This window comes from Aythya fuligula, chromosome 7 (assembly GCF_009819795.1).
Source record: "Aythya fuligula isolate bAytFul2 chromosome 7, bAytFul2.pri, whole genome shotgun sequence".
In the NCBI taxonomy this organism is placed as follows: domain Eukaryota; kingdom Metazoa; phylum Chordata; class Aves; order Anseriformes; family Anatidae; genus Aythya; species Aythya fuligula.
In genome coordinates this window covers 2644148-2670872 of record NC_045565.1, presented here as the reverse complement: position 1 = coordinate 2670872, position 26725 = coordinate 2644148, and the positions used below count along the sequence as shown (strand labels likewise).

General features: G+C 36.8%; 1 protein-coding gene across 4 annotated transcripts in view; it reads left to right on the top strand.

Annotated features, from left to right (window-relative positions):
- Positions 1 to 25229, top strand: part of RTKN2 (rhotekin 2) — a 43900-nt gene extending 18671 nt beyond the window's left edge. For all 4 annotated transcript variants that reach the window (XM_032191526.1, XM_032191527.1, XM_032191528.1 and 1 more), the window contains 9 exons: positions 1473 to 1526; positions 2422 to 2539; positions 4181 to 4381; positions 9013 to 9107; positions 10690 to 10796; positions 11792 to 11923; positions 18412 to 18577; positions 20604 to 20711; positions 22251 to 25229. In XM_032191526.1, coding sequence (XP_032047417.1) covers positions 1473 to 1526; positions 2422 to 2539; positions 4181 to 4381; positions 9013 to 9107; positions 10690 to 10796; positions 11792 to 11923; positions 18412 to 18577; positions 20604 to 20711; positions 22251 to 22783 — 1514 coding nt within the window. In that variant the 3' untranslated portion in view covers positions 22784 to 25229. The remainder of the gene's footprint in view (positions 1 to 1472; positions 1527 to 2421; positions 2540 to 4180; positions 4382 to 9012; positions 9108 to 10689; positions 10797 to 11791; positions 11924 to 18411; positions 18578 to 20603; positions 20712 to 22250) is intronic.
- The last annotated feature ends 1496 nt before the right edge of the window (positions 25230 to 26725 follow it).

Sequence of the window (26725 nt, the reverse complement as noted above, 5' to 3'; positions counted from 1 at the left end):
TCCATACTTTGTCTCTAACAGAAATAAATATTTATATGTATATGTAGAGTTTAAGAGAGACTTCTGCAACTGTTTTAAGGAACCTATTTTTATCTGTTTCCTTACTCTAAAAATAATTAAAGGCTTTTAAAAATGCTTACTATGCAAATACATCTTTAGAAATGAAAGGCAGTTCCAGAAAGGGTGACGCTTTGATTTTTAGGAAGTTGTGGTGGTCTAAAGCTCTATACCGATAGTTCACTGTGAAAGTTCATTAGATTTCATGAACACTTTTAAAATTAGATGACTTAGCAAGTTTCAAAATGGAAAATTTGAGATGTTCCATAGTAACGTAATCAAAGTTAGCTTAAATTAATATTTTTCCTTTAATTTAACTTCTGAAACAGTGACTGTTTATGTAGCTTTACTTAAATCAACAAGAAGTTGAGTGTGTAATTCCCTGTGGGAATACATGACAAATAATCCGTCAGAAAAATAGCGTTACTGTTTGGCATCCTAGCATACTGTATGTGGATTTTTCCATTATCCTCATATGAACAGTGGAGTCAGCAATGCTGCTGCATAACGATATTGAAGATTTTTATCAAAAGACAGCTGAGGTATTGCTGTTCACTGCTGCCATCCTGTGTCGCTTAATATATTGCATATACTTTTACATCATCATGTTGTACTTAAGAAACCAATTTTGGATTAGGTGAGCCCCCACTGCATTTAGCTTGTAAGAAGGGATGAGTAAGAAACTGTGGATATAAACTTGTGCCCTCAAAACTAGAGGAAAAATATAACTCAGTGCTGGATTGGATTGGGTAGATAAACTATAAAGCTCGTCAAAGAAGATACTTTCTTAATATTAAAATGACAGGCATGATTTAAAACAATGTTTCTGTAATTGCCTCTCTGCTGCAGTCCTGGTATAGAAGGATATTTTCTATTTAAAAAAAAAAAAAAAAGTTTCTGTAGTCTTTTTATGCCAACTAAGGCAATTCTAACTGGGTATGTGATTACAAGTGGTATTTTCTCTGTGGTTACCAAAACAAGACTTAAATGCTTGCAGTATCAGTATCCTGATTTTTCCATTAAAACTGGATGTTTTTCCTCTTGCAGTTGGAGGAGTGTTTTCCAGCACCAGTCAAGCAGAGTTTCAGTTTACATCTTTGCATAATAATAGACTAAAATACCTCTCAAAACTATGTTAAGCAGCAACTCTAATATTTTATTTGGGGTACTTTCAAAGTAGATTTAGAATAGTCTTTATGCTAGCATGATTTATGAAAGAAAATGTCACTTCAGATTGAACTATGTTTTTTGATGTTGATAATAAAATTGAAAGAGTTCTACTGTTCATTGGGTAAAAGGTCATTTTACTTCCATAACACTAGGAAAAGAAAAAATAAACTTTTTGTATTTTATTTTGAACACAGTTTTGCAGTATTGCCTAGACTTTAATTTCCCTGTCTTTTTCCTCTCTGTAGATATCCGAATACCATTAATGTGGAAAGATTCTGATCACTTCAGCAATAAAGAAAGTATGTAAGATATAATGAACTGCTATGATAAATTTACAGGCATAAGCAATTGCTTAAAACTGCATGGGGAAGTCTGCACTTTTTTGATCTTTCAGTAGGTCCATATTTTACTCTGCTTGTTGCATGGTAGCTCTTCACTTGAAGTTGTTGATTGTAGCAAGCTGAGGTAGTTCAAAGTCCTATGGTTCTGTATATTTAAACCCTAGTTTTTTAAAAAAAGTCCTGCAGAGGAGACTTTCCAGAGGAATCAAAGCATAGTGATGTTAGTAACTAGATAGCTAATAAACTCCCAAATAAACATACTGTTCTATGCATTGTCTGCACTTGAAAGGGTATATTGGTGGTTGTTTCCAGTGAGAAATGTAAATGAAATTTGTCTGTTAGTTTTGAGTGGATTATTGATAGTCTTCAAGTACATGCATTTTGCTGTGTCATGGAGATTAACCCCAAATCCGTTCCAGCTGTCACGTGGCATTGATTTCAGTTTGGTTTTCAATAGGGTCAGAGGGGCTAAGCGTGGCAAAATAGTCTAATCCTATGTAGTATGTTCATAAAATGATGCTGACTTCGTAACAATTTTCTTTTTTTCCTTAAATGAATTTTATTAAACAAAATGGAATTTCTACTAACATTTCTGATGTTATTAGCATAAACTGCCACTAGATATCCGACAAAAAAAAGTTGGGCAGAGGTAGGTATGTGAATGTTGTACCTATACAGTAGTATTGGAAGCTCAATTATCATACAATCCTATGATATAAAACATAGGGTGGGAATAATTTGAGGGCAATTTCTTAGATGTTCAAATTGCCATTTCTTCTTTGTTGTTTACTGGAAGCATTTAGTATTGTGATGTGTTATAAGTGTAATAAAACATTTATTTGGCTCTTCACAGGATCACAGCGCTATGCAGTGTTTTGTTTGTTCCGAATGGGAGCTGAGGTTTTTGATACGGAGGTGGCTATTGTGGATAAAGCAATAACAGATATCTGTTTTGAAAATGTAACCATATTGTGAGTATAATTTATCTGTGTTGAATAAAATACAAATACCCCTGTTTACTTTTGAAAGCAGATATGACTGAATATGGTTAGCTGAGGTCCATTAGGTTTTCCTGTGAGCAAAGGAATCAGTAGAGTTTCTGTGAATTCCAGTGGGTGGTGGATCCCCACCTCTGGAAGGATTTTTTATGTAGAGAGTGATCCTGGTTGTAGATATACCACTTGAACTGTGTCTGTGTTTCTTTCTTTTTTTTTTTTTTTTTTTTTTTTTCCAAGCTGAGGCATTTTATTTAAAGATAAAACAAACTTGTAACTCATGGACAAAATCACACCAACATGAAAAACGGAAAGCACTATAAAAATACACTTCCGTAGGCATGAATGTTGCACTCAGTGTTTTAGGTATTCTGTGCAGCAGGCTATGGTCTCTTTTGATGTTCCCCCCAAGTCACAGTTTCCTTAAATCGGATGTTACTTTCCACACCCCATGTTCTGTTATACCTATTTGAGCATGTGTTACATCTACAGCCCTCATAGTGGAAGAATACTAAACAGGAAATTACTCACTTATCTTTAAAGGTAACCTGGAAAGGAATAGAAAGGTGTTCTTATTTACTTTTATGTTACTTTATGCATTTTAAAGAGTCTTGAGAGACACTTAACCATTTCTCTTTTTCTATTTTTTCTTGTGTGCTGCTTTATTTTTTATATTAGCAATTTAGATTCAGTCTCCTGAGAGACTGACTGGAAATCTAGAACTACTGAAAACTTTAAATCAAGATCTTGAAAACTGAGTAGTTGAGAGAGCACAGATCCATAAATCAGACTTGTTCTTTAATACTTGTTCAAGTTAAAAGTGGGGGCAAATATTAAAATTTAATTCTTGAAAGATACAACTGTTCTTGGAGAAATGACTGCTATGATTTTCTGTGAAATATAGTGGGAAAAGTCATTCAAACTTCCCTTGTATGCCCAGAGATAAAGGAAAACTTACAAAAGCCTTTAGGATAATTTCCTTACGGATATGTAATGAATGATTTGTACCTGAAAGATGAGGTTAGGCTTCTAGTTTGATTAAGCATGAGAATATGAGAAATAGTAGAATTGAAAACAGACAACAGGGGGTGGGCAGATCAAGCAGCAGGTAATTGATGCTATGAATGACAAATATGTTGGTTGTGAGTGAGGGATTATTGAAAATTAAAATAAAAATCCTGTGAAGGGGCAACTATGATATCGTTAAAACAGTTCCCTCTGATTTGGGATCAGAGGCACGACAGGTTTTCAGCCATGTGATTTTTGCATAACAGTAGAGGGCAGATTGAAGTGTGTTTGCATGTCTTGCCTGTGTATTTCCATAACATGATTTCTGTGTTTTTATTCCAGTTTTTAACCTAAACATTGAATTTCCTGTTTGCAATTGTTTATGGTTTAATTAAAACATCCATCTCATGACTTCAGCACAGTTACCGATGTGTACTCTGGTCTTGAATTATATTGTAACGAATATCTTTGTCTGAATCCGATATAAATCCTTCCCTTGATTAGCAATATATGTTATGTAATGTATATATTGTAGCAGCAGCATTCCTTGGCTGTGTAATACTAAGCTAATTAACAAATACTCTGAAACTTTCTCCTCACCCCCTTCAGTGATGAAGCAGGACCAGATTTCCAGGTGAAGGTTGAAGTGTATAGCTGCTGTACAGAGGAGTCTTTATATGGGACAAACACTCCTAAGAAACTAGCAAAGAAGCTTAAAACATCCCTCAACAAAGCTACAGGGAAGAAACTCAAAGCTGCACTGGAAGAAGACAGCACTGAGTCCCTTTTGCTCACTGACACAGTCATACAGTAAGACCTACATATGGATATTGTGATTTTTATCATATTTTTAAAATAGAAATGGACTAAATATATTGTCGATATTTGGAAAATTGCCAAGAAAGTGATTATTTCTGTACCTAACCAGGTGGAAAAAAGTTAAATAGGAAATGAGAAAGTAGGTGTGAATTCCAACAATGCAGCTCAGCCTCGGGGCCTGGTTCTGATCTTTAACCATGCAAGTAGACTTCAACTTTCTTCTGTACACCTGGTAAATCCGCTATTATTTACAAACTCAGTAATATTTTGATCTCTGGAAGAAAGGAAAATTGTGTGATCAGACTGCCTGTGTCCCTCTGTGTATTGATAAGTATATATCAATACTCTGGGGACTGATAGACATTGTATTATATAATATATTATTATATCTATTTATATTTCTATTTTTATTTAATTTATTTAAATAAATTATATTTATATTTTATATTTTATATAAAACATAAATATAATATATATGTGTGTGTGTATATATATATACACACACTATATTATATAATATACCCATTGTATTCCTGCCCTTTCCCCTTTACTCCTTCCACATATTCTTGCACCTAGGCAATTTTGCTCATTCTTTACAGAATGGTAGACGTCTCTAAAAGTTACAGGTTCTGTGAAATGTCAAAGTGTGGTGTGTAGTCAGGAGAAACCTTTCTTGCACCCTTTCTCCTAATGAAGGTGACAGAGCTGTTTGCTGTGCCTGGGTGCTGCTGAGCACATGGGGGCCTTTCCACTTGCTGGTTTTCAGTGAAACTGTGGACTGGCTAGGGTATTTTACAGTTGCTAGCTGCTTAACAGAAATGTCTTTAATTGACTTTAGCATGGAACACTTTAAGAACACTTACTGGTTTCTCATGTTCACAGAAATATGTGGTTTTCCCAGTAATTCACCTATGTTTCCTTTAAAAAAAAAATCTTAAGTCTTTCATGCATTTTTAATGAAGTTAACTGCCTACTAGTATTTCCAGGCTACTTTAATTTCATTGTGGTTTAAGCAGGCCAAGTACCTAAATTGTAAATACAGCTAATATTGTGTTCTTATTATTAGTTTTTAATAAGAAGGTAATTTTTACAAGATATTGCCTCTTTTTCTCCTTCCACTCTGGTGGCTGAACAGTAGGGAATCAATGTCTAATTCTTACCAGGTGTTGAGCAAAGTCTTAGTCTTGCTTTATATATCTGTTTGCCTGGATTATAAAAGGAAACATTAAAGCATAGTCTTTGTCCAACTGATATTACTGTGTACTGATGTTAGTGTTTCATTGTAAAATACACATCCAAGAGATCTTAGCCATAGAGCAAAGCAAATCTTATCACTAACTTTCCAGTGTGTTCTGCCTAATGACAATGTGCAACATCTTAGGTGATGTGCTTTCCACAGGCTCCAGCTGGGTGATGACGTTAGGTACAGTTTGCTTCAGATATAACCACAAGTTTATTTGCTGGCCATACTCTCTTGACTATAGATCATCTGTCTGTTGAGGAAGAAGCATCAGTAGACAGTCTAAACAGCTGTCTCCTCCCTTGGGTTTTGCTTTGGGTTTCTCAACTGTAATTTATTATATTTTGCTTTTCTCCATCTTTAGTTTGATTTTTCTACTGTAAATCATCATCTCACAGTGACTGTTATTTCTTAACAGAATTGAATGAGTAACGATGTGTTTAATAATGGCTTTGCCAGCTGATTAAAAAAGATTCTCGGAAAGCAAAGTTTAAATGCAGAAAATAAGTTGTCAATTTTTTTGATAGCCTCCTCTTGAGATTTTTATTATTAAGGCCTTGGTATGTAGCACTTAAAGAGTATGAAAGATTGCATCTTTCAAGTGTTCCCGGAGAATTTTACTGGTTCAGCAGGTGAAATTAAAGCACAACAACAAAAAAGGGAAATATCTCTATTTAAGAGCACCGTTTCTCTGTAGATTCCATTTGTATAGGCCTTTTCGTCTCAGAGCACGTGTGGGATGAGGTGGTCCCTTTTCCAGAAACTCTGTGATCCCTCTGTGTCAAACTCCTTGGCTTAGAAGGCTCCCTGTTTAGTGAGGAGACTGTTGGACTTGTTACTTCTTGGAAAAGCTTGGTGACAAAATGCTTTGAATGGTTGCTTCAGCTTGTTAATATCACTTTTTTATTATTATCCTCTCTGTTTTTAATTATCTATCTTCTCATTTTTATGCGGTTTTGCCTGCTTCATTTTTCTATTATTTTTCATCATTATTATTTACATTTGTTGTAGAAGAAAATTGCTTAGTGCAGCTATACTACTGAATTCTAGTGGTTGCACTTTGACAAAGTCATCAGGGAGACTCCTTGCAGCACAAACATAGTCGCTTGCAGAACTGGCCTCCACATGGGCTTGTTGCTACTGCCCATTACATATTGTCCTCCAGTCGGCTGGAGGCATGGCTTCAGTGTCCTATCTTTTGAGTTGGAAAATTCAAGTTGATATTTTGCCAGAAGAACGTAGTCTGATCTAATTGCAACATCTTATATTTGGGTGCTTTTTATGACCTGAAGATTATATTTATTCTCACCTTTTACTATTTAAGATGTGATTGGAAGGTGAACATCTTAGGCATTTTTTTGACTTGCAAATCTTCCACTCTGTATATCTGGATGAGTAAAATAAGACTGGGATTTTTAACAGTAAGATTAATATTCCGGAACAGGTTCTGGAATCTGAGCTGTATTAATTAATATGCATTGATAATAGGGTGATATAGATATACCTTGTGCCAGTGTCTGTTTAGCAACGTCAGTGCCTCTGCATCTTGATCAGTAAACAGGTTTAACAATGAGCCTTTGCCATAGGCAGGCTGGGGATATTTTTTTTGCAAAGTTATTAAGTGGAAAAATATTACAGATATGCAAAGTACTGTATGAGCTGCAGCAGGCAGATTGTTCTTTGCTGTACAAAGAAGCTGCCATTTAAGGCAGTTAGCTACTTCTGTGAAAAGTATACGCAAAACATACTTAATAATCCTGATTAGCCTGTTAAATTTGAAAAACAGTTGCAGATAAAACTTCTAAATTATATTGAAGTTGGCTGAAAGGAATGACTGTTATGTTTTAGAAAGAAAATGTTACTGTGAAGCATATTTTAAAAGTGAAGTAGCTGATTTTTTTTGGCGGGGTTGTTGTAGTAATTAGTCATGCTTTAGAAAAAAATAACTAAAATCAGCACAGAAGTTTTATCTGTTAGAAGAAACTGAACCTTTTTGTACTGCTTAAGTAGACTGGTAGTGTAGAGCTTAACTGGATGGCAAAACATAAAAAGTGGAGAATCTTTTGTTAGGGAGCAGTCTAGGAAGGAATATATTCAAATGCTGATGAGTTTTTGTTCAGATGTTTCTTGAAATGTTTCATAGCAGTGGTTCTTTGCACAGAATGCTAAAACATGTTTAACTTTCTATTTATTTCCTTGAATTAGATGTGTAACAGACCTCCCGGCTAATGGTCTTAATATTTTTGCCTCTTCTTTCACTGGTGTTAGGGCTGGGTAGGGATCTGCCTTGTTCCTCTGCAGAGCCAAAGATTTTAAAACAGTATGTGCTCACTCTGCTATTAGGAAAGATAACATTTGGAAAACACGTATATATTTTTTTAGTGATATCAGTTCAGTATTCTGTTCTCACCTCTTGCTCTAGGCTATCTTATGCTATACAGAAGATATTTTAGGGATTTAATGCTAGATTGTGTTAGGGGGAGTAGTTAGTGATTCTAAGTGGTTTGTTTTCTTGTGAACTTTGTTTAAACTGCTATTAGCCAGGTGGAATTCTTACTGCATTGCTAGACTGTAAATCTGTTACTCTGTCTGAAGAGTATTTGGGGAAAAAGGTTAAACATGTACCAAATTTATACTGGTTTATTCCAAGAACTGCATTCCACATACTGTACTGAATTGCAAATGTGATTTTTTTTCTAATTTCCCTCTCCCCCCTCCCCCCAGGCAAAATCTAAAACAAAGATATAGCATTCTGAAACCTGGTGTCTACCTAGAGAAGAGAGATGCTTTTAGCATTCTTAAGGCGCAGGAGGCATGGAAGGCATAGCCCTTGTGCCTGGGTTTGGCATTGACTGGTGCACCAGTACAACTGAGCCATCTCGGAGGCAGTGGCTACATGAGCCATCTCCTGCTGGGTGGTGGGTCTGAGGGAGGGGGACATGGGAATTGCTGAGGGGACTGAGCTGACGAGGCCTTGTGGCATTGGCCTGGAAGTCATGGGGTGGGAGGGAACGGGCTACCACATGGGTTTTGTTCAGGTGGGCAGCTGAGCTCCAACACGGCTGCTCTCTCACTCCCCCCTCCAGAAGGGGAAAGGGGAAAACACCACAACAGAGTGGAGGCAATGTCAGAGATAAGGATACAGGAATCAGCTGACCAGACTGTGGGACAGTTCTTATTTACAAGGAAAGCTGGAGATGTGGGAGTTCTGTGGGAAGAGGCTTGGGGATGGCAACCTGTGGTCACTGGCAGGTGCTGCCGTGCATCTCAGCATGCCCCTGTAATCAGATGTGTTCTTGGGCACCTCTAGACTCCCTTTAATTTCTGCCTGAGCCATGCAAAGCAGAAATGACTTAATTGTGCCTTTTCTTTCACGTAACAGTGGAGCAAAGTACAACTTGCTAGCACATACCACTTTGGGGCTGGAGAGTGCTGAGGATGGTTTCAGGACCCACAACCTTACCATTACAGGAAATGGTAAGTACATATGGTACCAATTTAAGGAAATAAAAGAAAACAGAAACATTCTGCATTTCTCTATTGTGTATACTAAAGAGTTTAAAGAGACTATTTTTCTTGATATTTAATATAGAACAACTTTATTTAAAATATTTAACTCTTCTAAAACAGGCATCTATACATAGCTGAATAAACTATAAGTTGATAAAATTTCAAGTCCAGATGAAAATTTAATTCATCTGGGAGTTTCTTCTGTCATTTGCATCTGGATCTTATGTGAGCTGTAGCCATATACAAATTATTTCCCCCTTCCTCACAACTAGGGAAGGGTATCAGAGTGAAGAACAGCTATTTCCTCATCAGAATGATTTTTTTTTTTTTTTTTTTTTTAATAAAATAAGCTTCAGTTGAGCTAGGCTGTTTCAGGCTGAGATTTAGCACAGGACATAAGCATGTGTGCTTGCAAATTGTCTTGGTTGCTGTCTTTCACTTCTGGGACAGTACAAATTGCTGGTGGCAGCAGTCAAGCAAGATGCTAACTTAGGTACTGTGATTATGCTACAAATGAAGGTGATATTTTAAGTAGGAAGAGTACAGTTTTTCATACTTCATCCGTTATTTTCTTAAAGTATAGCCCTTTCTGTAATCCATCCCCTAATTGTTAAACTAAGACATGGGCCTTTGTAGCTGACTGTCACTTCTGGGAACTTCATCTTTTACATGGGTAGATTTGATCCCAAAGAGAATATAAGTCTTTACACTTCATTCATTTTGAATATTTATGGGACATTTGTTTCTTGAAGATTTAGATGAAAAATTCTACGTATCTTTGATATTAATTTGTAAGCCTTTCTTTTATTACTCTTTTCTACTTTTTCTTCTTCAAATTTCTTTTTCTATCATTAATTTCCATAACTTATTCTGGTGAGAAATGACATACCTGGGTGTTTTGGTTCATTACAAGCATTTCTAAAACATGACTAAAGACAGAGTCATGTCAATGGAACGTTGCTTTACCTGCTTCTAATTACAGAAGAGAATGCCTTTGGCATAGCAGAGCTGAGTGAGGAGAGAGGCTGCAATTTATTGGTAATTCCTTGGAATCCTGAATACTTTTCTAGTGCAGAAGACAGAAGTAGATACAAATTCAAGTCCTAATAAACAATTTGGAGCAAAGTGCTTACATAAAAAGCCATGCCCAAGTTGGGGTGGGCTCAGGGATCCTACTTGGATGAGGTGGCCAGTGTGCTTTTTGATTCAAAGTATTTCTAGCTGTGAAATTAGATTTAGAGCTACATTTCTTTTGTAACAATAACATGTTCTTGCAGAACACTATCTCCATTTTTACTTGAAATTCTTTTAGAACTTCTGATGATTTAAAAAAAAATAAAATAACTAAAGATCAGTCAATCTAATCTTAAGGGATGAAGTATATTTGAATGTAAAGTGTTTATTTATGTAAAAATGAATGTAAAAAGTTAAACTATATGTTTATGGGAAATATTCAGAACTGTTTGTGTGTGTGTGTGTGTGTGTTTGTGCTTTGTTTGTTGTTTGGTTGGTTGTGTGGTTATTTTTTTGGTCTGGTCTTTTCTCCCAGAGGAATCTTCTTTTTGGCTCCCCCTGTACGGAAACATGTGCTGCCGTTTAGTTGTTCAGCCTTCCTGTATGACTAGGGACATGATGGCAGGATTTCTGAATCAGCAGGTAATAAGATCTTGCTTGTGTTTATATCCTCTTCTATTAATAGCTGTCACACTCCACTGTTAAAACATTTGTTTTTTCCTGGAGTGGTTTCTTGAGTAGCTTATTTTTCTACCTGTCCTGCCTCTAGCAAGGGAGGGGATTCTACCTGACAGTCACTGTTTATAAACAGCATCTTTTTGTTCATTGTTTACAAACAGTGGCTAATAGTCAAGAAATAAACGTTTACTTCATGTGCTTATCAATAAAACTATTTAGGCTATTAAATACAGATCAAGTACAGTTGTTTCAGAATGCCTTTAGGCTGGTACTTGACGGCAGCAGTCCTAATAGTCCCATTGCTCCTATCCATGTACGCACCTCTCGTGCTAGAATGGTGAATCCAGCTGGGGAACAATATTTAAACTCATCCCTCCAAAAACGATTCATGTGAACTCTGCTAACTTCTCTGTTACGGTTCATTGCACAACTAGGCAAACAAGATGGTAAGCAGAGGGGCTGGTTCATCTGTCAGGAGTACTAAATTATATGGTCTAAACTGGTCATGAAACTATAATGCATCTATGAAAGCTGTTCAAAAAATCATTTGAGTATGGAGATCCTAGACAAATATCTTTGAATATACTGCATACTTCCAAAGTGAAATACTTTTTATTTCTTCTGTTGTTTAATAATGTAGCTAATAAAGGTGATCTTTTTCTTACTGTAGACACCAATTCTAGGCTTCAGTCTGTGTGAACCAGTAGATTCTGTACTGTGGGTGTCATAAGACAGTAAATCTGGGAAAACTGTAAAATACCAAAAGACATTTAAGCTATTGCTAGCATTTCAAAAAATGGTGATTCCAAAGTGTTCTGCAACAGAAGGCCTTTGTTTTAAGAAAGAATTAATTCAGTGTAGAGAAGTATTTTTGATCACACAGGCTAATCTGTGTGTACCTCATACCATGCTCTTAATTTGTAGTTTATGGCTGGCAATTCTCTGCTTCTTCTCTTTAGCAAATGATAGGAAGTTTAACTAGCTGGAGGAGGCTGTACTGCGTACTGAGAGGTGGAAAGCTCTTTTGTTATAACTCACCAGAAGAAATTGAGGCTAAACTGGAGCCAGCATTGACAGTTTCCATCAACAAGGTAAAAATGATTGTATGTGGGGCTTTTTTGTTTGTTTGTTTGCCTCTGTGTTTTTTATAATTACTATTTTGAAAGAGGTTGTTTCTTGTTTTAAGACATACACCTACAGTCATTTTGGCTCTGAGCTGCTAGTATGCAGAAAGCTTTATAGGTAGGATATCAGTGGGATATGCTTCAGTGAAATTTGCAGTTGCTGAGTTTTTTTTGCAAGGGCATTAAATGTCTCAGCTGTGGATATAAGTTCCTTCTATTGCACTAAACTGTTGAACATAAAGGTGAAAAGGAGAATGTTTTTCTTTAGGAAGAGTGATAACTTGTTATATGACTGTTCCATTGTCTGCAGTCAGTTAGCAATGTTCTGGGAGGCTTTTGTCCTCAGCAAGGTGGAATTTTAACAAAAGCTTTTTTGTTATTTTGTGTTATTTGGCCACAATCTTAATTAGAGGGAGAACTGGAAAATTGTTCAAAATATTTTTGTGCTTTAAAATAAGCTGCTTTTCTTAATACTGTTTTTGTACAGGGCATAATAACTTTGGACGTTCTTTACAGCATTATTACGGGGGTTTGTATCCTGATAGGCAAACTCTGGATTTAAAACTTAAAATGTTTCTATTTGGCTAAAAATGTTAAGTATTTAATTTTAAATAACTATTTACATATTCAGTTTAGGAATGATACTGGAAGGGCCTTTCAGAATGGAGAGCATTAGAGTGAACAGATGATGACGGCACCAAAACCAGTTTTTGAAAGCAAGAGTTCGTATCACATAAGGATGAGCAGAGGAATTTAATGTTAATTGCAATTGGCTTAGCTGGATTCATCTTGCATAAGTAGATGGAAACATTTGGGAACTGTGTTAGGCATGGGTTGATCTGGATTCTGGTGCTGTACTTGTGTGACCACTTGATGCCAACGGTAACTCTAAAAGAAGCTCTCCCCCTTGCCAGTCTTGTTCTGGCTGCTGTGCTGCTGTATGCTGGGCAGGCAGTAGGGCAGCTGACTGATGAATTGGAGTAGGGAACTGATGTGGGTTAAAATTAGCTCAGCTGGGGGGGAAGGGTTGGCTTCAACCATGGTTCTCTTTAATGCATTCTTTTATCCAGATCTCTACATGACCACACAAGCATTTGTACACGGAAGGAGCTGGGGCAGGATTGGCAATGTGTAGGGACATAAAGCAACAAAGAACTGCTTCTTACAACAGTAATATCAGCTCTTGGTGGCTTTAAAGTTCCTGGAAACTGTGATTGCATTCTCACGTAGAGTAAAATCTCTCTATATACCAAACATTTAAACTAGGGATAACAATATGAACTGCTTTTGTTAGGATTTTTTAATGTGCTATGTTTTAAATTGATTCCTTAATTAAAAACACCTTTCTGCTAGTGCCTTATATTTTAACAAAGCCATCTTTCTCTTCCAGTTCATTTAAAAAAAATGTTTACACCACGGTACATATTCGAGCAGTTTGAGTTGCATACTTCTTCAGTCACTTTTAATTATGCTAGTCAAACTTTGTTATAACTCTGTTTTCTAGTTGTTCACAATATCAGTTAGGAAATGGTAAATTTTAGTAAAATATGGAGTGACTAAATCCATAGTTTAAAATGTAGCAGGAATATTTTTTAAAATTATCTGTCAGGATATCTTTCTAATCTTTCCTTAGGGTTTGCTGCCTTGGTCTATATCCTTGTTTTGCTTTTCCTTTTAAACTAACCATTTTCTCCTAAGGCGTTTTACTCCTCTGAGTTACCAATACAGTTAAAATCTAAAATCCAGCTTAATAAGCTTTTGCTGGGAGACTGTTTGTATGTTGGCAGAGTATCCTTACAGCTAACATGTACGAGGTACATAAATCATGTATCTCTTACCATTTTGAAAAAATGTCAGGCTGCTGGAGAAGGAGACTATGAATCCTTCTTGATATTAAAGCCAGGAAAAAAAAAAAAGGCAATTTAATACATTTGGATGCTTTAGTACTTAAACAGTTTCTCTTGAAAATAATGTAATGGCTGTAGGTTTTTGATTCTTTTATTATGAAACTGTCTTACAGATTAAATGAACACAAGCTAATCATATGGGCTTGTCTGCTACATGTTGTTGTTGAAACAGCAATTTCAAAACCAAAGTTGAGATTGAAAATCAACTCTAGATGGCCTAACTAAATGTCTTCTATTTGCATACGTGGAACTGTCATTTGTAATGTGAAGCTGGTCCTTTACATGTAATTGCAAGACACTTTCTGAAAAGCAATGAAGTCATCTGGATTTATGAGAAACTCTCTGGAAAATATTCACAATGATAACCTTATTTCCCATCCCTTTGAATCGAGACTTGAAGAAGCCATTAAGACCACCAAAGTCATTACTTCAACTTCAGATGACTTCACTGCTACTGCTGTTGAGCAAGAATGGTTCTGCAGTTCCTATTATGCAAGTGTTACTATTATTGTTCCAGCCAAATGTAATTATAACGTATTATATTGCACAACTAAGTAGGAAAAGAGAAATGATATTTTCTGTAGCGAAGAAAATTTGCTGGAATCCAAGCTGAACAAGAAATGTTCCTTATGGTCCAGTTCCTAAAATTTTGTATCTTTCTTTAGTTTTAAATGAATAATAAAGGCTTTGCCTATGCGTGATAGTTTAGCAAATAGGTGCACGTACCAACAGTTCACATTTGTTGCTCAGTATCCTGTTGTAGCTCCTTCATATATTATAAAACTCTTCTGTGACATGGGTGTGGAAGCTTCAGGAATGCTAGGACATCACTTTAAATGAACGCAGGCCCATGACTTCTTCCCTGGCATGTTTTGCAAGTGCCCTCTTTGATCAGGAGCCGTGCAGTGCAGCAGTTCTAGAGCTATCTCCATGCTTGTACTAGCTGTTGAGGTGAGCAGGGGGAGGAACAAATGTTTTCAGCCTTTGGCTAAGGCTTCACAGATACATCGCTAAACAGCGTAGTAGGAGTGAAAGGAGAAAATCAACCTGATGCTTCTGTAGACTTCCTGCGAATGACGGCTCTTGTTGGAGCATCTGTTATGGGTTAGGTCAGGCAGAGAAACTTGTTGGAAAATGTAGTGATGGCTGTAGCAGTATAACTTCAAGGGGACCGTGCAGTGTTTTTAAGAAACCAAGAAGTACACCATGGGACTGGAACAGAAGGGTATTGATACTAGTTCTTAACGATGTGAGCGTTTAGGGAGCCAGGACAATATTTGCTATGAATGTCAGGCAATTCCAGCACTGGTGCAGTAAGAGCATCCCTGAAATTATCAGTGTTGTGTGTAGTAATGTTGCTGTCCCACTGTCTGACTTAGACAAGCCTTTGTACATGTGAAAATACAGCACAGATCAGTTAAATGCCCCCAAATATCTCGTGTTGTATTACTCAGTTTAGTTCTGCAATTGCTTGAAAATGACTGCATGTGGCAGGGGAAGCAGATACAATACCCAGATACCACGCAGTGGACCTTGTAGCACACATGCTCAAATTAAGTGGTTAGGAAACTATGCTTTATGGCTCCCTCGTGCCCCATGGAGTGCTGGCTGGTCATATAATGATGTCTCCTCACCCTGGTATTTGGCTGCTGCATTGCACTGATGATAGGTAAAATGCTACAGCAATATATCATAATATAGCTCCTTCATTTTATACTTATCCACGTTTCCACTGGATGGTAAGTACTGTGGGGTGTTACGGTAATACAAGTTCACAAAACAATGAAGATGAAAGGAGGGAATAAAGCTAATCCGGTAGATTTGGTCTTATGTATTATTATTATTGAAAACCATGATTTTTAAAGTTAACATTACAGCAGAAACCAACACATGAACAGATTATTTTTTTGTTTCCGATGTTGTGTTTTTATTTCTTGATTTGTTTTTTGGTATTAAAATCCATAGAAGAAATTTGCTACATGCATTTTGGTTTGTTTAACCTTAGAGCAGAGGCACAGAACTGGACTTTCAGTATTTTTCTCAAGAACTCTAATTTGTTTTGATGTCTTGAAGTGATCTTTATAAACTCTGCTCATCAGTGTTTCAGGATTGGCTTAGTAGGAAATGGCTGCACCTAGCAATAAAAAGCTTCTTTCTTTTGTTTTTGTTTAACTTTGCTTAACCAATGAGCTTTCCAGAGAAGTGTTGTCAGGCAAAGAACTTTTTCATTTGCGGGGAAAGGTATAGACGAAGGCTGGTTACTTACATTGTGCTTAAAAAAAAAAAAAAAAAAATCATTTTCCCCACTTTCAAAAAAAAAAAAAAAGTCTATAGAATATAGAGAATGTAAGACTAGCCTCAGCCTCCCCGAAGGAGTCATTTGAGTTCAAGATTCAACTCAGTTTTCCTGCTGCAATCAGCTGGTTGTTCTGGTCTTTACAAGAGCAAGAGAGCTCAGCTTGTTAGCAGACTTGCTTCAGTTATCTATAAGACTGGGAAAGGTTGGGCAGTTTTATAACATGGTACTTTAAGTCACTTTTTTTTTTTTTTTTTAAGTGAAACTGGGCTCATGGTGTAATTCACCCAATTCATCAGCCCATTACTGTAATGGCATCTTGTATCACTCTTTAAATATTCAAGCATCAGGTATAGGTTGTTGCATGAGGATTTATCTCCTTTGAATAATAACATAGTTGTGGAATAAAACCTGCAGCAAACATCATTAAATAAACTTGTGTGTATGGTATGCTTGAAGTTCGTACCTGTCAAATGTTAATCTATTTGATTTAATTTTTTTTGCTGGTATCTATGGTTACCTGAGTTAATGGGATATAGAGCACTTATGGATGAATTACTTCATCTCCTATTTTTAGACAGAAGAATTTAAATGAGCATATCCATCAGATATGCTACAAGCAGCTGTTAGTTATTTCAAACGTTTACTTCAGCAATGCCTTGAAAATCTGGGGAATATTCTATGGAAAAACTTCGGGTTTTCTGAGTATCGGAACTAGGCGTATCCCCATGGGATCTAATGTGTAAACTTAATTTCTGTAGGTGTATATTTGACATCTGTAGCAGACTTTTGACATTTGGTTGAATTGTGTAAGAAGCAACATGGCTGATCTGTCCCCACTGTACCTTGAGGAGTGCCCTGAGGCCACCTGGGGGTCAGTTTTGCTGTCTGCCCAGACAGTGAATGCAATTCTGGCTGTAGCGGTCAGCTTCCTTCGAAACACAGGGTGCTCTGCGTGCCACCTTTGTGTAGCACCCAGCTGCTGCACGTCCTTACCATGCAGGAGGCTCCAGGGCTGGCTGGGTCTAGGGTGCCAAAACAGATCATTCTAGTGGGATTTGGGATCATGGTTCTCTCCTGGGCTATGCTAGTGTTATAATAGCCCATTGCTCGTTTGGCCTGGTTGAAATGTATGTGCAAAGATATTTCAGGGGGTATGGTTTTACTTTTGGAAATAAACTGGTGGTAATTATTTTCATTTGTTCAACACATTGTGATGAACAGCAGTGTTTTCTGGAAAATTTTCCAGTTGTGCTCTGTGAGACTTCTATTAAAATCTTTTGGTATCTTACACATGAAAAATACATAAACAGTTTTTTTTACTGAGTTAGTGGTAAGTGCTATTTTTTACTGTAGTAATGCCGTAACAAAGAAACTAGATGCTATGAAAATACCACTTGGATCTAGTCTAGATGACAAAAATCAGTTGAACTATGTCCCTGAACAGAAGGAAAAACCTCTAACAGTGCTGCTGCATGATGTTTGTGATATTAGTTGAGTGTTAGAACTAATGATTTGTTAGTTCTGAATGACTTAACATTATGTTTTTAATTGTTTCCATCTAGCGCGCTCTAAATAAGGCAAAACTAAATTTTGAAATGACAAATAGGATTATTTTGTATATTAGACCAAATTTTTTTTCATTGGAAATCTGTTCAGTAGAACTATATGAATTACTTCTACAAATGCTACTTTAAATGTGGATGAGGTATGTTTTTTTTTTTTTTAATTACGTGTCACTGTAGCATTAGCCCTGAACGTCCTGATTCACTGAAATGCAAGTAAAATAATGTATATTTAGAATCCATTGCGTAAAAAATGACCCACAGGAGTACACTAGGAGACCTAACTGTAAAAATATGCTTGTCCAGATGAAGATTTTGGAGAAAAGGAGCTGGCTATTGCTGTTACAGGTTATTCACTGAACTGCTATGAAGAAAGATGAGCTGTGTGAGTGAGATGAGCTTGTAAAGGCAGAGGGAGGGGGAACAGAACATACATTCTGTAATTTAGACCTGGACTGCAATATTTCTGCTCCATTCTCTTATTTTCATATATTGTGTCATTTGAATTGTTTTATGGGAAAATATTTTTTATAAGCAATTACTGACCTTACTTAGTTCCTTTTTTTTTTTTTTTTTTTTTTTTTTTAAATAAAAAGCCAACTCATAGTGCCATTACACTGTCATTGGCCATAAGTTGATATGAGTGAGCTGAAGCAATAACTCATTACCACAGTTTGTCGTTTGTAGGAAACCAGAATTCGAGCTGTGGATAAGGACTTCAAGAGAAGAACTAGTAACTTTTCTGTTATCAACCCTGTGTCTGGAGAGGCTGTGACTCAACTTTTTGCTACTGACAGTAGGGAAGAACTTCATAACTGGATGGAGGCTTTCTGGCAGCACTTCTATGATCTGAGTGAGTAAGGAGGCAGTGCTGGCACTGTGCCCTTCCAGAGGGATGTTATGTAACATCAAAGGAATCTTTGAACAATTTGAATTGGAATTGCCTCATAATCCTTTGTTTGCAACATTGAGAAGAAAAATGTTCTTTGGAATAATATTGGGTGGTGGTCTAAGCCACTGGAAGACAAATATTTAACTAAACCAGTGTCCGCATGTTCAGGCTGGCTTTTTGCAGGAAACCAGTAGTGGAACAAGTCCACCAGTCTCAAATGAACTTGGCCTCTTTTAGCAACGTTCTGGATATTTTTAAGGACTGCTAAATTCTCACCATCTCTTCCTCCACTGTAGCTGGGAGGATCCACCTCTATCTCTGCATCCTGTCAGTGGTGTGGTGTGTTGGTTTTGTGGGATTCAGCATGTATGAGGCCTGGAAGTCTTAGTGGGCAGTGGTGAGGACGTAGGATTCATTTGGAGCTTTGGATAGAATACAGATTCAGCCAGCCCTCGTAAATAGGAACATGTATGTTCCTTGCCCAGCAGCATTATGGATTAATTAAATTGCTGTTTGCTGCTTTAGATTACTTGGTTCTGTTGGTTTTGGTACCCCTTGCCACAGGGGAGTATGTACACCTTGCTGAACAGACTGCAAATACATACTGCTTACTGGAAACTGGTAACAACTGTACCTGAGGCTCTGTAAAATGGTATAAACGAAATAAATACTCCAATCACATGTCTTTTTATTTTTCTCTATTCAATGCTACAATGTTTGTGGATCTTCACTGGTTAGTTAATTTTTTTTCAGGAAGCTAACTTACTGACTTTGGCTAACCTCTGGAACAACACTGTTCTTACATGAGAAGAAATTTGCTTCTTAGTATGACAGTGAAATGCTATTGAGGTGGTATATTGTGTTGCTTGTTTAACACTAAATATTAATTAAAGGAACTATATATGTTAACTTGTCTTAATCTTTTTCCTCTGCCTTAGTAGTTTGCTCTTAAGAAAACTGTGAGTTAGAGAACAACAGTCAGATATTATGCTGTCATTGACAAAGTACAGTTGGTTCCTTATAGACCTTTTCATCAGGGCAGAAAACAGAATGAGGTAGACTAATGAAATACCAGTGTCTAATCAGAGGCCACACCAATGAAATCAGTGAATTGAGGTTGTGGGACCTCAGTATTTTATTTTGTATTTCTACTTCTTTTTAGCTCTGAGTTACAATGAGAAGAGGCTCTATCAATTAAAGAAACACACCAAGCAAAAACTAGGACATCCTCTTTAAATTAGCTGTGGAGTGGGGTAAAAAGAACTAGTACTTATTCATTATAGATAGAATACCCATGGATTTTTTTAAGACGTTTTCCTTGGGTTCAGAGAAAATGGGTCACTTGGCATTTAAATGCCTTTTTTCTTCACTGGTTTTAAAAATCTCTTAAAATTAATGTGCTCAGAAAACTTAGAATGATTGGTATGAACAAAGTAATTTTACTGTGTCTTGTTTTCCTTAAGGTCAAAATCTATTAATAGAAAAAGAGGTTTCCTTGTCTGCTAAGAGATAAAAGGGAAGTTATCCTCTATTAAAGACAGAACTGTTCCTTTACTTTAACAGTTGTATAATGTTCAGCTTGCAGTATACTGGTGTTCATCCCCTGATAACTTTATAAGCTTCCTTAACGTTAAAGGGTGATTTGAAAAAAGAAGAAGTGATGAATTTATACTGGGGTTGGAGATTTGAAGGCAAATTATGGTATTTAATGTTTATAGTATAACTACTGCTGAGATGCTTCAATTAAAGGTTGTGCCTTACATATAAGCGACTATACTATATATAGTATAGCTTAGTATGCTGAGAGTTGGTATGAGATCAAAGTTGAAAATACTGCAAATGCATCCTGAGTGTTCCTGCTAAGCAAAAGTAAATGCTTACTGTTTAGCATTTCTTTGGAGATAGTTTCCTAACACAACCTAACGACTTCAGTTTTTTCAAGCTGAATTGTTTAAGTTCCAGTCATTGTTCTCTTTTTCTCTCTCAGGCCAGTGGAAACATTGTTGTGAAGAACTTATGAAAATTGAGATTATGTCACCACGGAAACCACCTTTGTTCTTGACAAAAGAAGCGACCTCCGTCTACCATGATATGAGTAAGTGGGATTTGTCTTTTCAAGTTGCAGGGTAACAGAAACAACATTGTCTGTATTCAGATGGCTTCTGGTGTTGATGTTGAAACACTGAGTTTTTCAAGGGCAATTCAGACAATGAAAGAGCAGCATAATTGCATGCCAAGGAGTTCACGTTAAATCTGAATTTGCAAATCTGTAATAGCGCAAATAATGATTTTTTTTTCTACCTTGACTCAAAAATCCTGCAATCTGAACTGTAACTAGGGAGCACTGAACACATTCAAAAAAGCCATCGCTAGAAGTAAATGCTCACCATGATAATGGTGTAAAGCTCAGAGAACGTAAAGGTAAAGTAGTCTCCCAAACAATAATGTCTTTAGTTTCATGAAGTTAATTTGGTGTTCTTAAAGCTATTTAAAGGCTTAGCTAACTTAAATTGCCTAATTATTTGGTCTGTCATAACAATGTTGAAAAACACTCAGAAAATCTATCTAGCATGTATTTGAAACTACTATTTTTGCAGAGCAAAATGGTACACAGCAGGATTACTTTAATAGTTTCATTAGAGAAATAATATTTACAGACTAGAAAAAGTAGGTCACTTTATTTTAATGAATCCATTGCAGTATTGGCTAAAAAACACTGCAACTTTAAATGCCTGACTGCTTGCTGCTTGAGATTGGAATTGCGAAGATGCTCAAAATGCCATGTGGGTCACCGAGTTACTGTGCATCAGAGCACTGAGCAGTCAAAAAAGTCCTCTCTGAGCTATGAACACAGAACAGTAAGGGAGTAAATCAAATATATTGAAGTTTTACAAAGGTAATGCTGTAGCATAATTCTGCTCATACTCAAATATATTGCTGTGGAGCAGAATACAAACTCTGTTTCATTCTTTATATGCCAGTGTTTTTGTGCTTATTTACTGTATTCATATGTAAAACCCTGTGTTTAAAATTGTGTTAAAAATCCTTAATGTGTGACCTGAAATAGAAAAGATATTGCTGTTGTTTTAGAGGCTAGCAGTACTGCAGTGTACATAAAACAAACAAACAAAACTCAATATGAGAGATCAGAAATGGAGCAAGACAGTCTTAAAGCACATAAAGAAAAATGGTAAATGTAAAGATGTCCCATTTTCTGCAGGCTGGAGGCACAAAAGTATTTAGTCATAGATGTTTCCATGGGCCTTTTGTGAAACAAAATTTTACAAATACTATACAGCAAAATATATATAATTTGTGTGTGTATATATGTATATAGTACCTTTTTTGTTTTTTTTTTTTTCTACTTTTTACTTGGTAAGAAATACCAATGCCTACCCTGTTCTCTCAACTCCAGCTGTCACACAAACAGTTCCCTCATATCACCTCTGCCTTTTCTAGGAGAGTATATGTAATCATTTCCATTTTTTTCCATTAATACTTGTATTAGTAGCCTAGTCTTCGTGAGACGTAGTTAATAGAATTTTCTCTTCTGAATAGTAATAATGAACTAGGGAGGAGTAAAATTATTGGTAGCATTTTAATCTGAGTTAATTGTTGTCCCTTAAAATTACAGGCATTGATTCTCCAGTGAAACACGAGGGCTTAGCTGATATCATACAAAGAAAAATTGAAGAGAGCGATGGCGAGTTCCTGCTTTGCCAGCAAAAAGAGTCTGCATCTTCCTTATGGGCTTCCCTCTTTGACGGATCTCATGAGATGGTTGTTCAGAAAAACATGCATCCAGCCCCCAAAAGCGATACTGCAAGTCCCAGTGATGGCAGAGCGAAGAAAAGAAGAGCTCCACTACCACCCTCTGATAAGTCACCATACAGTGCAAAAGCACAAGTGGGCACACAGCAACTTGCCTTGCAACTTGACAAGGAAAACCGGGAGAAGCCTGACAGCGCACCTTGTAGTAGTTCTTTGGATTCAAAGTTACCTATGGTAACACACGGGCAAACACCTGTTGCTGCTCCTCGCAAAATTGGTCCTTGTAGAAAAAACAGTTTATCTGACCATGGAAATCCCATGTCTTTGGTTGCCAAGACAGGGTCTGAAACCAACCAGTACCAACCCCTAGGCAGAAATGCATCACAGAAATGCTAGATCCTAGGTCATGGTTGTAGCCACAGGCATAATTATTAGCTTACAAGAGTCCCTGGAATTTTAAGTTCCTCAGTCTTAATACTATAACTTTTGAGTGCAAATAGATTTTACCATACAGCTTGTAAGTATTGAGTTTAACGTGTTTTTGGTTTAGTTTTCTGTCTTTTAGCCAGAACATTACTACTAGCTGCATACTCAGCTGTACTCATTATTGCTAACATCTAAATAATTGCAGTAGTAACGGGGAACGGTTTATATGAAATAACAATGCCACTTCTGAAATGGTGGTTTGGTACTTTTGCCTTAAAAAGTTGGCAGTATTCAGGGTATCTCAGTGTCCCTGCACCAGGGATTTTACTGTTGCCTTCTACCAGTCCCTCAGCTTATCCCATCTGCAGCTCCTCACGCTAATTCAATTGGGAATTTCACACATTCAGCGCCAGGCTCGCAAAAATGATTTTCTTGGGCTCCATGCTTGGCTTCACCTGAAATATTCTCATATCTCCCTCACTGTTTGGGAACCGCTGCTTATAAGATAATGTACTGTGAACAGTTACTGCACGCTGCTGAATAGCTGTGTATGAATTTCTGAAGCAGTTCTATCAATTTAGCGTGGGATCTCTTCGGTGCTTCCTGGTGCGTGCACTGTCTGAATGGACCAGGATTATCTGTGTACGAGCAAAAATGGAATCCATCACTTTGCCTTATTTTGGACTAACACAAACATGTAAAAGCAGTACTGCATATGAACACTCATTTGGGATTTCATTTTTATGGTGTATTTTTTTCCGATGAATGGGGCTCTGTAGCATCGCTTCTCCTTCATGGAACCTCTTGGCTGCTCCTGGTAGATAGCTGGTTTGTAAACATGACCGTTACAAGTAAACATCTAGGTTTTTTTGTACTCCCACTCATCATTTTTGAAATAACAGAAAATAGGTACTTCAGGTGAAAATACTGAACTTTTGATGTTCTTGCATCAGACTGCCATTTTTGTTAGAAGCGTGAGTTACTACAGTTCCTATGGCACCTGCAAAACATCTTTTGCATACAGAAAAGGCTTCTCTGCTGGAATCACAGTTTAAATATCCAGCCCTTTCCTTGCTTGATGCATTTCCATCAGAAGCTGGAACTTATCCAAGAGCAAAGGTCTACTCGCAGATTTCCCTCTAGAGCCTTTGTATTCAGACCTGAGTTGAGTCATATCAGCAACTGTACACATCAAGTTCATTAATTTTTTTTCTGAAGTACGAGATGGTTTTGGGAGCTTTACCATTTCTTCAGAAAATATTGTGTGCATGGTTGGTTGGTTTGTTTATCTATTTTTTGTCTTTGCTAAGCTCTTGGCTACGCAGTTGTAAAGGTATCTGCTGGATTTCGTCCTTAGTTCATTGGCTATTTGGGGTAGGACTTGATGGGCAGGTTTCATTTACAAATCCCTTTGCAGGATAAGAGCCCTCCGTTTCTAGAATGCCCTTGTTCCTTCTTCATTTAATCACATTGCATTTTCCCTCTGAAACAACCATAATAATTCTTACAACAAATCATGCTGTTAGTTAAGTGAATAGTTTGTGAATGCTTTATAAATAGGAACAGAAAAACTGAAGAATAACTGCATGATTATGTAAATTAGACACAGTCAACTAAGTGGACTGTGCAACTCTGAACAAGAAAGAGGAAAAATAAACACGGGGGGAGTGGTGCATATTTTCCAAGATGCAACAGCAGTTTATTTAACTTTAAATCTAGCATTAAATGTTACTGTGCTCTGGAAAGGAAGAATACCTTTTTCTTGGTAACCTCCTTCCACTTAGTTGCTATATTTCAAAATATATCTTTTAAATATATAAGGCAAGAAGGCAGCATAATGAGGATTCATTTTTAAATTCAACAGGCTATTGCATTTCAACAAGCAGTTTCTCTTTTAAATTCAGGAGCTTTGTTTTGAACTACAACATACATATTTTACACAGGCATTTAATATTAAAGTCTTCAAGTGATGAGAATTTACCCATGCCTCCTGTTGCAATAGTTAATTACCCCAGGTACATTTTTCACTTGATTTTTCAATTTGCATTTCTAGCTCCACCTTAAGTTATTTTGGTCTTTTTATGCCTTTGATTGCTTATATTGATCTCTGTAGTATCAGCTTTTCTAATTGCTCGTGTGTAGCTATAAATTGTGATTATGTCCCTTTTAACCTTTTATCTGATGAGATGTACTGAGTTCCTTAACTTTCTTACAGCAATGAATGCTATTCGAGACTAATTAGTCTTCATGTAGTCTTCATGTTCTTCTCTGTACTTCTCATATATTGAAATATTTTTGTGACCTCTGAATTAGATGCAACGTGTCAATAGCAATTCATCAGGACTATACAGAGACATAATGTGATCCTCTTATTCTTATTACTACCTCCCCCTACACTATTTCCTCAAAAACTGTATTATCCTTTTTTTTTTTTTTTTTCCCTGCGGAAGAGTTACCTGGGATGCTGGCTTTTATGGCTCAAGTCCTCTTCAGCATCTTTTTTGAGAATGCGGTACATCATCCTCTTATTATCCTACCTTATTTTTTTCTTATAAGCGTGCACTGTATTTTACCAGCATTAAAATACTGGTTGTGAAGTGATCCAGATTGCTCTGTATAAGTGACCTGTCCTCGTTCTTTACTACTCCAATGGTCTGCAAGTCCTTTGCAAATTTATTGCAAGTGATTTTTACAGTTTCTTCCGGATCATTGATTTTTAAAATTGAATGCAAGGCAAGGTTTGTAGAGAGGGCTGATAAGTTCTTCTTAGGTTGGTGACATGGACGAGGGGGACAGAGAAAAAAAGCAGACACGCCATGGAGTTCATGTCTCTTTTTTCCTCAGAGTCTTTAAAAAATTGAATAAGATAGATGTTTGTCCTGGAATTTCAGTGCTTCTTGCTGATTCCCTATTAATGCTGCACTTTGAAATTACCTGTCTGTCTTCAATACAACAGTCTGTATTGATTTTTATCTAGCATGGGTATCTTAAAGAAAATGACAAGTTCATCTGCTTTCCACTAGGTGCCTTAGGGTTCCTGAGGGTAACACCTCAGTACAGGTGTCTCTGCAAGCTCACTATATCAAAAGGAAGAATGCAGCATGTTGTTCAAGACCTATTCTTCATGAGGCTGCATTGATTGACGTTACACATCTATCCTTAAATTAGTCTCATATCCATTTCACTGTATTGCCCAGATCACCACTAAGCAAACGAGGCCATTAATTACCCTGATCATCCTTCTTCAGCACAGTGTTGTTCTTGCAGTCCTGTGAAATGTCATGACTGTGTTGAGACTTGTTAAACTAATTACATGTTTAGGCTCCTGCTGCTGGAAAGGCTTCTGCTACCGAATGCAGCTGCTGTTATTTTAAGCAACCACTCACTATGCAATCCGTATTACGAAGCATCAGTTGACTTCAGGTTTCAATATTTATTGTACTGACTTAATCTTTTTTTTTTTTTCCTGACCTGTTGCCTTTTATTACTGCCTTCGAATCTTCTGTGCAGCGGGCTGGTTTCACTGATAAAAACTGCATGCTGCCAGCAAATGTTGATCTTAGCAATACAGTGAAGTCAGTTCGAAGGAATACGGTTGTGCTCAGCTTTTGTCTACTCGAGAGAACGTAAATAAATGCAATAAACCCAGCAAATTTTGGGAGTATAATTACAAGATATACCTGTGAGGAAACTAAGGGGTTTTGGCTTTTCTGTATAGTGACAAATTACAAGTATTTCATTACTCCTATTGGTCCCTTTCTTATCATTATATAGACTTGTTCAGAAATTCGACCTTCTCCTTTGTTTTTTTTCCCTCAAGTTTTGCAGACCCTAATAAGGATGAATATTCAAAACAGGAACTCAATAACTAAAAGCCATTTGATTAACACCTCTAAACAATGCAGAAATAAG